The sequence below is a fragment of the Rhineura floridana genome, chromosome 11 (assembly GCF_030035675.1).
Source record: "Rhineura floridana isolate rRhiFlo1 chromosome 11, rRhiFlo1.hap2, whole genome shotgun sequence".
Taxonomy (NCBI): Eukaryota; Metazoa; Chordata; class Lepidosauria; order Squamata; family Rhineuridae; genus Rhineura; species Rhineura floridana.
Window position 1 is genome coordinate 3,946,783 of NC_084490.1, and position 13,385 is coordinate 3,960,167.

Here is a 13,385-nt window from a genome sequence, read left to right on the forward strand (position 1 = left end):
GCTAAGCCAGCTGGGCCTGATGGGAGCTGGGAGCCCAACAACCTCTGGAGAGCCACTAATCCCTCATCCCTGGACTACAGCCTAGAACTCCTTCAGAAGGAAAGACAGTATAAATTCAGATATTATTATTAATACAAATAATATTAATCAGATGTAGTCCCATCTGCAAAACCATTTTTCTGATTTTGTGAACCTGACTGGCCTAAGAAGTGCCCGAGGGAATCCTACCCCAAACTTCCACATCTGCCTCCCTCCCCGCCCCACCCTTCTTTTAAGGGCAAAACAAGGTACTGCACATGGGCAAGATAGCCTTCAACGAGCTGCTTAGGGTTTGCATTGTAGCAGCGATAGTCGCTCCTGTGGGCTCTCTGGGGCCTTCTCACTCCACAATGCTACACTAAGGAAAGACCCTACATCATGAGGTCATGCCCTTCCTCTGTGTGAGACACTGGGGTGCCCAGGCCCTGGAAAATCTCATCAGAGACCCATGCTGGGCACCACCAGCCACTTTGCCATGATGGCCAATACTGCTTAAAGCAACCTTTGCCAACCTGATGCCTCCCAGATATTTTGGAGTACAGCTGCCGCATCAACCACAGCCAGCACAGCTGTGCTCCAAATTATCTGGAGGACACCAGGGTGCTGAAGAATGCTTTAACGTTTAAAAGTAAGCTCTTGCATTTGTAAAGTTTTTGCTGCCAGAAAAGCAGTGGTGGTGCTCCTAGGCAACACCCCATTCTCTCTTGGGTAGGAGGTGGGTCATTGTGCATTCCGCCATCCTTGAGACAAAGGCTCACCATCGTGTGTCAGGGCTGGCCCTCTGCATTAAAAAAAAAGGGCCAGAGAAGACTTGTCCCTAATCTGGTATGGAGATATTACATCTCAAGACAATGCACGTTGCCTGGAAAATCTTTTTGATTACTCCAATAAAGGAAGGCTTGGTAGGTGGTGGACTGCTAGCCAAAAGGTTTCCCTTGGATGGTTGAGTTTAGCATTGAGATCTAGTCACACACAGAACCCAAGTGGGGAGCTCCATTAACTGATGTGTCTGGGACTAAAGGGTCTTTTCCAATGCTAAATAGATAGCCACTAAATTAATAGTTCAAATTTTAGGTTTTTATTACAATTTAATAAATTACAATTGCCAACATTGGGGAAAATTATAAATATGAAATTATTAGGCATGCCAAACACATTTCACAGAAATGCTTCTTTAAAAACAACCAGCATTTAAAACATTTATTTGTCAGGAAGATCACGTTATCTAGGAGAGGCTGATGGCCTCCTCCGATACATACTATTCACATATGAGATTTCCAAACCTGGAGAGACTACAGAATCTGTTCTGCTTTTTGCAATGAATGCAGCAAAAGAACACAGCGTTTTCGTAGGAAAGAGTACAGGCCAAGGCAAACCAACAGTCACAAAGGACGACAAGGCCGGCATAGATCCTGGAGGGAGCAAGTATCACCTCAAATCCTCATGTGACTTTTGGCCAAATCGACTGTTTAAAACAGCTCAACTTAGCATCAAAAAACATGTTGTATAAGGAAAAAAACCATTAAGAACTGGATTATGTGCCAAAAATAAAATATGCCAATGAAGCCATTTAACAGTTTGCTATGTACATTTTCCAAAGGTAGAAAAATGCCAAATATGAACAAAATTAGCTTCTGAAGAATGATGGCAAATATACACACAGTCTATTTCCATTCTTCCCCTCCTCACACAATGCCCCATGTTAAACTGGCTACTTTACAGTAGGAAAAAAGCACTACAAATGCGCAGTAGTATGCTTGTTAGCTATATAGTCTTGACTCTATCCATCCCACTTTCCCCAAGTTTGCCAGAGTGGGTGTGGGAGGGTACTTTCATATCTCTTAAATCCCTGCCCCTCAGGCAAATGGAGGCAATGAAGAAGTTAACTCTTGGACAGGTACGTTCAGAGCTAGGTTAAACAGCCCATGCGCAAACCTAATCAGCCTTCAAGACATTGCAGATTTCGCCTGGAAAAGGTGTCATCTTGTATCACATATGATCACACACGGTCTGCTAAGCCTTCCCTCTACTTTCTGCTGTATCTCCCCAATTTTGCTTCGTTTCACGAGGCAGAAGACGCGAGGGGCCAGGAGAGGGGATGAGAACTTTTCTGTACCTCTTCTGGAGCCATCTGTCTGCACTGGCCTCCATTGGTCATAAGGAACTGCAACTCCAAGAGTAGCACAAAGAAACTTTGTTGACTGCTAAAGATAACAAGGATGCATCACCTCTGTTGTCTAACATCCACAGCAGGGAAACAACACCCTGTGCGTAGACAAGGGCTGCTTCACCAATGCTTGAGATGCAAGCTCTTCTGATGTAGCAGCTCATAAACACTTGTTGATTCGAACCAGCCGCTCTTCAGATGATGTAGCAAGTCATGAGTGCCAAGTCTTTTCTTTCAGGGCCGTAGGCTGTAACAGGAGAGAAAAGAGAACCGCTGATGTAAACAACTGAGGAAGATCCCATTTTGTACTCATAAATATTTTTAAATGCTAATACCAAATCTTAAATTGGTCAGCACAAACCTAATTCAGGAGCCATGTATTTAAAGCAGGAAAGTGTTTTACCTAAAGAGTTATGTTCAAGAACTACCTCCTCTTTTCCCACACTTTCTCATGGAGGCAAAGAAGAAAAGCAAGAAGTCAAGCCAGAGAATAGCACACACTTTAACTGCAAAACTCAATCCCAAGAAGTGGGAGTCCCCTGTAGCCCAAAAGAGATGGGATCTGTTTCTGGCTGCCTATACATCCCTATGCTAACCCACTCTTTCCCATCTTGAGTTAGGAATATGGATCCTGGGAATCTCTCCACCTCCACTCCCACCCCAGAAAGCAGGGAATTAAATGTGACATGTTGTTGCACAGAAGGGCCCAGAGAGAGAAAGAAAGTTGCCTGCTGGCCCCATCCTGACCGCCGAGCACTGTTCAGCCCATAGCCCATCCAAAGGCTCTCCACACAAGAGTTGATCAACAAAGATTGAGGAGAGGGCCAATGGGCACAATCCACTGCCTCAAACTTACAAAAAAATGTAAATGCATAATATGTATCTACTTCTAAAGCAAAAACAGTCTTTTTAACAAAGATGCAGGAGCTGAGGCGCACATTATAGTCTGTCAAACCAAAAGCATTGAAAACTAAAGGATAAACACATTAATTACAGCTCAATAGATAAGAGACCATGGTGGGACATGCAAGAAGGGTTGTGTTTTTTTCCAGGTATGTACATCTTCCGTGTAGGGTTGCCAGGTTCGTGCAACATTGTAATGCAGAGCTTGGAAAAGTTACTTTTTTAAAACTACAACTCCCATCAGCCCCAGCCAGCATGGCCACTGGATTGGGCTGATGGGAGTTGTAGTTCAAAAAAGTAACTTTTCCAAGCTCTGCTGTAATGGGAAAAACCAGGCCTGGCCTCCAAGAGATATTCTGTTTCTTTAAAAGTTGTGCAGGGGGAAGGGAGAATTCTACCTTGTGGTTTTTCCCATTACAGTGTTGCAAGAACACCTGCACTTGGCTGACTTTCTCTTCTCCTAAAGATACAGGATCAGTCTCAGGCCCTGAGCCTGGCAACCCTACTTCTGCGTGAGAACACATTGTGCACTTTGGCAAAGGCAGACTCTAGCCCCACAATGAAATTTTGTTGAGCCTCTCAGGTGCCGTAAAGCTCCTTGGCTGTTACAATGGTTCTCATCCCCCCACCTTACAAAAATCATTAACAATAATTTTGGGTTGTATTCAACTAAGTCCTACTCAGAGAAGATCAACTAAAAAACTAATGAACCTGAATTTGCCACCCCTATTAAATTCAATGGGTCTACTCTGAGTAGGCCTAGCACGGAATACCACTCTTTGTTTTCAGTATTTCTGTAATAGAAAGACAGGTCCACGTTTTACAACCCCACCCTCACGAGAGACACTCACGGTTGATTGGCTGCCTCCGCCTCACGGGCATGGAGCTACTCCGGCTCCGGCCCCTCTGCGCATGCGCGCGGCGGTCCCCTTCGCCTCCTCCCTTCACGAGCCTCTTCAGCGTCCTCCAGAGGCTCCATTGGCCGGTCTCGGCCTCCTCCGCGCCGCCGTCCTTCTCTTCAGTCTCCTCAGTCCGCTCTCCGCCGGCCTCTTTCTCGAGCCGGACAACGCGCTGCCAGAGCTCGGTGTCGATGGGCGGCAGGACCAGGCGGCGCCTCCCGCCAAGCCCGCCGCTCCCGCGCCTGACGCCGGCCACGAGGAAGTTGCCGCGCTCGCGCAGAGATGTAACGGCGCGGCAGTACGGGCACGTGACCTCCTCCCACCAGCCCTCGCGCGCCAGCTGGCACACGCAGGCGCTACAAATCACGTGGCGGCAGCGTGAGGGCTTCCAGGAGCCGTGCGCGCCCCCGAGCCGGCGCGGCGCCCGCCCACAGCGGTCGTATGGCATGCAGCAGATGCCGCACTCTAGGTCCTCGGAGGCCCCGCCCTCTTCTCGCTCGTCCACGGCCATTTCCGCTTCCTTCCCCCAATAGCAGCAACTCGCAAGGCGCGAACCAGCCCTTCACTGGAAATCTACTTTCGCCGGCTGGCCGTTTATATAGACACGCGCGGGCTGGTCTTTTTTTGGTTTTTTTGCCTCCGCCCCTTTTCCTTCTCAGCCAACCGAGAGTTAGAGGGGCGGGAATGTTAGCGTGGGGCACGCGGGGAAAGGATACGCCCCTCCAACCGGCTCTTTTGCGAGGTGAAAAAGGCGGGAGAAACGCTGAAGTGGAGGCCAGTGGGTGGGAAGCGGGAGGTATGGCAAGATGTAAACGTAGCTTCCAACAGCTTCGTGGCTCAGGTAGAAATCAAACTGGTGAAGCTTCTGGAGTGGAGGTGAAGTTCGGCTTGTTGTTATGTGCCTACAAGTCGATTTCGACTAATGGCGACCCTATGAATCAGCGGCCTCCAAGAGCATCTGTCATGAACCACCCAGTTCAGATCTTGTAAGTTCAGGTCTGTGGCTTCTTTTGGAATCAATACATCTCTTGTTTGGCCTTCTACGTCCTTCTGTTTTTCCCAGCATTATTGTCTTTTCTAATGAATCATGTTGTCATGGCCCCGTCAGAGGACTCATCAGGCGAGGATGACTCGGGAGTAACAGCAGCAGACCCAGAAGGAGAAACGGAGGAAACTCCTGAGAACCCAGCTCCTTCTCCCCCTCAGCTGCAGAGCACCCCAGACACAGCTGAAGCCCTTCAGCCAGACACAGACAGTGAACAGGATACTCCCCCCTCACCTGCAGAACGTAGACAACAGAAGGTCAGGCAGAAGAGGGGCAGGCCTGTCCACTTAAGGCCAAAATGCTGATGGCTCACACCTGCTGACAAACCTGCTCCTTAAAAGTCAAACCTTGGGTTCAGCTTGTTGCTGACTACAACGTCAGACATGACCACTGTGTGTCTTCCTATCCCCTGAACCTTGACTTGGACTGATCTCTCAGCAAACTAGACCCGGACCTTCACTGACGTCTCTTCTGGGTTTCTGGCTTGGCATGTAAGCTTTGAACGGCCTCTGCCCTTATCTTGCTTCCTCCTTGCTAGCGTGGCAGATTTATAGCCAAGCTGCTGGCTGAGGACTTACGGCCTGGCAATTACCAAGGAATCTCCAGCCCTGCCTGCACCCCCACCGACACTGCTGTCTCAGTGAAGAGCTGACACATGTCTTCTCATTATGTGTCCAAAGTATGACAACCTCAGTTTCATAATTTTAGCTTCCAGTAACAGTTCTGGTTTAATTTGTTCTGACACCCAATTATTTGTCTTTTTCGCAGTCCATGGTATGCGCAAAGCTCTCCTCCAACACCACATTTCAAATGAGCTGATTTTTCTCTTACCCACTTTTTTCACTGTCCAACTTTCACATCCATACATAGAGATGGGGAATACCATGGTCTGAATGATCCTGACTTGAGTGTTCAGTGATACATCTTTGCATTTGAGGACCTTTTCTAATTCTTTCATAGATGCCCTCCCCAGTCCTAGCCTTCTTCTGATTTCTTGACTATTGGGAGTAGAAAAAGAGGCAGGCCAGACAAGAGATGGATTGATTCCATAAAGGAAGCCACAGACCTGAACTTACATGATCTGAACAGGGTGGTTCATGACAGATGCTCTTGGAGGTCACTGATTCATAGGGTCGCCATAAGTCATAATCGACTTGAAGGCACACAACAACAACAAAGTCTACAAAAAGCTGATGCCACAATAAATATATTAGGAGTCAGGGTGCTATGGTGGCACTGTCTTGTTTTTGCTAACAATCAGCTACCCTTCTGAAATTGGTGCTAGATGATGTACAGAATAGCCACAGAAGCATAGCAGGGCAAATCTTGATTCCCAGTTGGAGGTCCTCTCCAGACCCCTTTGGAATGATAGTGGATCTGGGTGCTATGATTTCCTTACACAGAGAAGTGACATCTTTCAGGTAAACAGGAAGCCATCAGTCCGGTTGAGGACAGAAGCTCATGCAAATTTCATTCTTCACAGCTTGAATGATCTCAACAACACCTGGCTATCAGCAGAGAATTTGAAATAGCCTGACAAGATTGTCTGTGTATGAAACACCAATGGGGATGAAAGTCATAATATGTTATCTTTCAGGTTCAGAGAAATCCAAGAGTCTGAATGTTATATTGTACCGAGGTGTAGAAATAGAAAAGAAACTTCTCTTTTGAGACTGCAGTAGAGAGATCAAGTCCCTCATTTATGCTGGGGTGGGTAGATGAGGGAAAGGACCAGGTCACATGAACTTTCATGGTCTCCTTTTGGGTTTTCTGTCCTTTTGACCCCTGTTCTTTAGAATAATAAATAACAAGTATGACCTGCAACAAAATATTGCAGTGTGGAATCTGTCCACGTTTCTATCATGTTAGTTATGTCCTGTTCCAGAATACTCCATTTGTCCCCCATCCATGGCCACTGCGCATGCTATCACTGATCTGGGTTTTTTGCATTCTTCCCCTGCACTTAGTAGTTTTCTTCCCCCCCCCCCAAATATTTTTTTTCCTGCTGCAAACTTTGGTGATACCTCCATGTTGGGTGTGGATGGTCCTGTGTTGGCAGCATAAGCCACCACACTTGAAGAGTGGGTTTGATGTTAAGTATACAGGATTCTTCCAAGAGTCTGGTGTATTACTAGGTCAGTGATGTGTAATTCTCCTGCCCTCATTGAGCCTTGCATTTATTGCACTGGCTTGTTGTTGCGGTCGCCTCACCTTTCTTGCATGATCTCACGTTTACTCTGAAACAGAGCTTGCCAAACTCCCTCCTTTGCCCTCCCCTCCCTGTCTCATCAATTTATTACCAGCTGCAGAGTGATGGCATCCACTGATTCATTTTGTTCACTTAAGGATATGGAGAGGAAATTGGCAGGAGGGGAGAGACCAGGAGCTGTCAACTGCAGCTGCAACCAAAGGTTTCATGAGTCAGCCTCTTTCCAAATAGTGAGAGTTGCTCTATAAGTTCTGAATTTGCAAATTACAATATGCCAGTCCTGAGTTAACAATAATAATGCTACTTAGCATTTACAGAGTGCATTTCAAGTGCTCCGTGCGCTTCTTTGTGTACATTAGCTCTGTAATCCTTACAGCAACCCTGTAAAGTAGGTCAGTGTTATTATCTCACAGTGTACACACAGGTTAGCCCCCTCAAACCCAGGTCTTGCCATCCCTCATAGGATGGAGAACTGCGTGTGGCTTCCAGGCCAGCCAATCCACAATCACGGGATTCTCTTTCCCTGGAGACTTGCCAATGCAAAGCCTCCGCTGGAAGGGTCTTCTTGCAGTGTTTTGTATGTTTTTAAACTGTATACCACCTCTCCCCTGGAGATGGGGCAGACTGGGCATCTGAAAAGGAGCAAACAAGAGTTAGATGTTTGGAGTTTGGAAGGAACAATGTGCAGATTTGGTTGCAGGGTCTGGTTATAACTAGGACCAAATCCAGTTGGTGTAAGAGAGTTGAAACTTTAGCCATTCCCAACATGGCATTCTCCAGATGTTTTAGACTGCAACTCCCCTGCTGGTTGGGGCTCCAAAAACATCTGGAGGGCACCAGGTTGGGGAAGGCATCATTGTACAGAACTGGGGCTGTCCACTAACAATTTGCTTGTATGAATTTTTATCAATTAATAAATCTATTAAATATTCCTATATTTTAAACATCATGTTGATTGGATACGTCAGTTCCTGACTCACACTGAGAAGATATTTTTAAACGTCTCCAGGGATGGAAGAGAGAGCTCCCCATTGATATCAATGAAGAAATGGACGAATAGAATGTAGCTGGGGCACAAGTGTGTCTATCCCAACCCACCAATCCCAAATGGAACCTCCCACCCCAGCCCAATGAAGACTGAGCATGTTTAGTGGGCACAAAATACTGGTTGACTGCCTAGTGTGGTGTGGTGGAGTAAATGGAACCCTGAACAGAAGCACTTCACACTGCAATATCTTATTGTAGGGCCTTTTGTGTGCCCACCCCCCACAATCTGATTGATCGAGGATACCCTTTTAGTTGACCAAAACAAATTTTAATCTGTCTAACTGATCAAGCAATTAGACGCCTCTGGTCTCCCCTGTGTGCTTGGAATGAAAGATATTAGACTGACAGGCATACGGGAGAGAGCCTTTTCAGCGGTGGCCCCAAGCTTTGAAATACGCTACCCCAAGAAGCCCGCTCTGCTCCCTCCTTGATGGTTTTCCAGAGACTTCTGAAAACGATCTTGTTCCGGAGAGTCTTTGGGAGGGACTGAGGGTAGAGCCTGACACTGATTTTATGCCTTCTATGATAATTTTTACCTCTAGTCCCTTCAGTACCACTCCCTATATATATGCGTGTGTGTGTGTGTGTATCTATATATCTTGGTTGTTGTTATATGCCTTCAAGTCCATTACGACTTATGGCGACCCTATGAATCTGTTTTTGGATATATTCATAGGGTTTTCATGATAAGAGGTATTCAGAGGTGGCGTAACATTGCCTTCCTCTAAGCCTACGGGCCCCGGTATTCCCAGGCGGTCTCCCATCCAAGTACTAACCAACCCTGACCTTCTTAGCTTCCGAGATTAAATGAGATCCAGCGTGTTCAGGGTAGTATGGCCGTAGGCATCTATTTATCTCTCTATCTATATAATTGTATTTTATGTATTTTAATTTATTTTAATGTTTTTGTGATCTTTATTGTGTACAATTTTTATTATGTACATGTTTGATTTTATTGTAAGCCACCTTGAGTGCCCTATTATAGGGTAGAAGGGCGGGATAGAAATATTTTAAATAAATATGTGTTACAGCTCTATAGTGAATTCTTCAGACAAGCAAGTCTAATTAAGAACTCTGTGTAAACTCTTACCAGTTTATTTGCTCCAAGCGCTTCATTGAGTTGGTCTAATAAACAATATCTGCTTAACCTGTAACAGGAGCTTATCTGTTTTGTGCCTCATGCTCTGTTGTTTAGGGACAGTCTAGCTTCTACCCATTTTGCTTCTACCTTAGCAATTGTAGGCTCGACCTGCTCTTTTCAAGAGTCAAACCAGCTTGACAACTCAAGTTGGAGTTGCTGCAAGAGCTTTGTGGGCAGATCTGGCCAGCTATGTTTTTTATTGCTTGGCTTGCCCAGGTGAAAAGAAAACCAAACAGGAAGCATGTTGTATACTCCTGGGGGAAGGGCTTAACTCCTCCCAAAATGAGAATGACTATACATCTAAAAACAGAGAGAGAGGTGGCCAGCTTTGCTGTGTTGTTGAATGAGTTTCAGTCGATACAAGGATCCCCCTCAAGCTGTGAATGATGCAGCTCTTTTCAGTCTTGTGAATAGCAGCAGTAGTGAAACTTCTCATGCCAAAGGAGCTCAGGATTCTGACTCCTTAATCGCTTGGTTAATAACAGAGATGGTAACTGATAAGGTATTTCCTCTTGAATAACATAATTGTGCAGCTGAAAGGAAGCACTGGTTCCCTGAGGCTATGGTGGCACGTGGATCAGCTCCACGTGGTCAGTGTTTGAAAGCATCATCGTAGCATGAACAAGCCCATACCTTCAAGACCCTGACACAAAGGCCAAAGGCTGTGGAGCTCAGTGGTAGAGCACCTGCTTGCTCTACAAAAGGTCCCAGGTTCATCCACCAGCGTCTTCAGGCAGAGCTGGGGAAAAGACACCTGCCTGAAGCCTTGGAAAACAGTTGCAATGTATACAACAATCGGACAGCACAGATCCACACTATAAGTTTAAAGCACATTCAATGCACATTATATAAGGCAGCTTACTGTATCTTGCACCTGTCATGTGATTGGGGTTGAGATAGATGATTTCTTTGGGTCCCCTTCAAGCATGTGATCTTGTATTTGGAAGTTGGAATATGCAAGAAAGAAACCTGTTCTACTGGTCTGACTAGTTCCATACTTAAGTTAATGGATTCAGTTGTGTTTGTCAAGTGCCCCGACTAACAAGTGTAAGAATTGGTTAGGGAAGCAATGTTGGCCATTAAGAATACTTTCAAGGGAGAGGCCTCTCCTCACCCCAGCAAGGAAGTAGTTTGTGTATTTATGTGAGTTATTCTGAGGAAAGGCTGTGAGCTGAAAGAGACTGAGTGGCTTCCTTGCTCTGAAGGAACCCCAAAACTTATGGGGAGCAAGATCTGATGGATTGTTAATGCTGAGAACCTCTCCATCTTAAGCTCAGGTTGTGCATATGTGTAAGTAAACCACATCTCATAAAGACACCACAGTGATCTTTCCAAGGAAGCCAAACCCTGGGTAAGCCCTTGAACCCCTGGAACTCTCGCACCGCTCAGAGATTGTGGTGGTGCGCAACAATATATGCATATATGTAAAAACAGGTGTGTGTAAATTTATGTATGTCACATGTATAATGAACTTTAGGGGAGAAGTGATTTTGCTTTGAATGCAGAAGGTTCAGTCCTCAGCATCTTCGTCCAAAATGCAGGTGATGGGAAAGGGCAGGCTTCTCTGTGTCTGAGCCTCTGCAGAGCTGCTGCCAGACAGAGTTGGAAAGACACAAACACCTTAGCAGTGAGTAGTGTTGCTAAGTTAACTGTGGCAACAGAAGGTGACAAATGTGTTTGGTGGCATCATGTGTGCATATTTCAGAGACAGGTAAATAACCTGACTGGTTAAAGGGACCGTACGACTGTTGGCATGAGGCCTAGTAGTTTTCCATCAAGTCTGCAAAACTGTAACTAGGGGGAGTTATGTCTTAGCCCAGTCTGGGAACGGACTGCCAAGGCCGTTGCTATGGTAACCATCTGATAGACTGGGAAAGTTCTAACAGAGTCTGTAAGTTGTGTCTTCTGAATTATGCCTCTGAGCTGAGAGGTTGTCTTTTGTGTTTACCTTTGGAGAGAGATGTACCAGAGGGGGGGATGACTGAAGAAACTCTACATGTATTTACTCTTAAGCCTTAAGCCATAATGTCTTAATAAAGACTCTTAATATGCTCTAATGCTCTGAAGAAGTTTCTTGCTCAACTTAACTCCAACGTAATATATGCTGTTTCACGCAACAACGCACACACGCCAACAACGACTCCCCTGTTACAAAAGCTCCACTGGTTGCCACTCTGTTTCCGGACACAATTCAAAGTGCTGGTGATGACCTATAAAGCCCTATATGGCTTAGGTCCAGGCTATCTGTCAGACCGTATCTCCCTATATGAGCCTGCCCGGGCCAGGAGAAGCCCTCCTCTCAATACCTACGTCCTCACAAACACGACTAGTGGAGACACGAGATAGGGCCTTTTCGGGGGCTACCCCGAGGCTTTGGAACTCCCTTCCTAGGGAAGCAAGAATGGCCCCCTCCTTGCAGTCCTTCAGCCGGCAAGCAAAGACTTTTTTATTCCACCAAGCTTTGGAACTGAAAGCTGTTAAGGACAGGTCTTGAAGGGTGCTGCATTGCTGTTGCCTAACTGTATTATTTTAAACTGAGTTTGAATTATTTTAACTATATGTATGAATGGTTTTAATACTGTAAATTGTTTAATTTGATTTTAATCTAGACTTTTGTATGTTTTTAATTATATGTGTGCTTTTATCTGGAAGCCGCCGTGAGTTCCAGTTTTGGAAAAAGGGCGGGGTAAAAATAATGATAATAAATAAATAAATAAATGACTGGAGTGTTACTGTTCTGTTTCCCTCCATTTTCTTACAGCCGTAGGAGTTCTGGGTAGGAAGTTGGTAGGGCTATTATTATATATACTATTCTACTACTCGTTGTAAATTCTAATTCAGACTTCCTCCACCTAGCCCCCCCCCGAGATGTTTTGGACTGCAACTCTGATCAGTCCCAGCCAGTACAGCCATTGTCCAAAACATCTGGAAGAAACCAGGTTGGAAAAAGCTGTTCTTATTTAAGGAACTCCTGCTTAGCTTTGATAAAAGAGCTAATTAAGAGTTATTTAAGAAAGCTTTACTCAACACGAGCAGCTAAATAACAAACCTTAAAGCTTTAATCTTTTGCTTGTAAAACCTTAGGGTGGGCTTGAGGGGGCTATTTCCGGTGGCCAGTGAGTTCCAGAAAAGGAATTTTATTGGCTGCATTGTCTCCCACCCAGATATGTGCCAATAATTATTAATAATTTATATAGCACCTTAAAAAAACAACCCTTAAGTATTGCCAATACACACCCATTTGATGGGCAGACAGTGCTCTTAAAAGCTATAGTGCTTTGTGACCAGAACAGTTTGAAGGAATCCTTTGTTTTTGTTTTGCAAAGTGGCATATCACCCCTTGCAAATTTTCTGTAAACTGGACCTTTTTAAAAGTCAAGCAAGGGAGGGCTGTGTTCCATCACTCACCACAGGACAAGCATTTGTTGTGTTGCATTTGCCGATCAGGAAGTGTGTGGACATGCACCCAATCCCTTAAGAAGCAAATTCCCACACTTGGTGGTTGCAGATTCCATTTATTTGCCCTCTCTATGAATCTTTTTATTACAGATTTGCTGAAAATAGACCTGTGTCAGTCCAGGTGTTGTTGGATTCCCAACTCCCATCAGCCCCAGCAACCATGGCCAACGGTCAGGGGATTATAGGGGAGCTGGAATCCAACAACATCTGAGGAATTCAGAGTACCTCATCCCAGGCAGAAATAGATCTATAACTCCCCCTTAAATAAAAAAGATGCCTGCAGTTGATTGCTGTTGGGATCATGTTGTTGTTGTTATGTGCCTTCAAGTCATTACAACTTATGGCGACCCTATGAATCAGCAACTTCCAATAGCATCTGTTATAAACCACCCTGTTCAGATCAGACCGTTCCTCGTCGGGGGGGAATCTGTTGCCCTTTCATATCATCTGTGTGTCACCTTCCCAGTGCAGCTCAT

General features: G+C 45.5%; 1 protein-coding gene and 1 pseudogene across 1 annotated transcript; both read right to left on the reverse strand.

Moving 5' to 3' along the window:
- Positions 1-1,098: 1,098 nt before the first annotated feature.
- On the reverse strand, positions 1,099-4,663 carry RNF227 (ring finger protein 227). Its single transcript, XM_061590347.1, has 2 exons — positions 3,961-4,663; positions 1,099-2,453 (listed from the first exon to the last, which is right to left on the reverse strand). The coding sequence occupies exons 1-2, from the start codon at positions 4,517-4,519 to the stop codon at positions 2,401-2,403; spliced, it is 612 nt and encodes a 203-aa protein (XP_061446331.1). The 5' UTR covers positions 4,520-4,663; the 3' UTR covers positions 1,099-2,400.
- Positions 4,664-9,036: 4,373 nt separating this feature from the next.
- Positions 9,037-9,154, reverse strand: LOC133368111 (5S ribosomal RNA; annotated as a pseudogene).
- Positions 9,155-13,385: the final 4,231 nt, after the last annotated feature.

What these genes read in the sequence shown, in the direction of transcription:
- RNF227 (XM_061590347.1), bottom strand. Translation starts at nt 4,519, where the DNA reads ATGGCCGTGGACGAGCGAGAAGAGGGCGGGGCCTCCGAGGACCTAGAG. An exon ending in GCGGAGGCAGCCAATCAACC is followed by an intron (nt 2,454 to 3,960) that starts GTGAGTGTCTCT and finishes CTCCTGTTACAG; the next exon opens with CCTACGGCCCTGAAAGAAAA.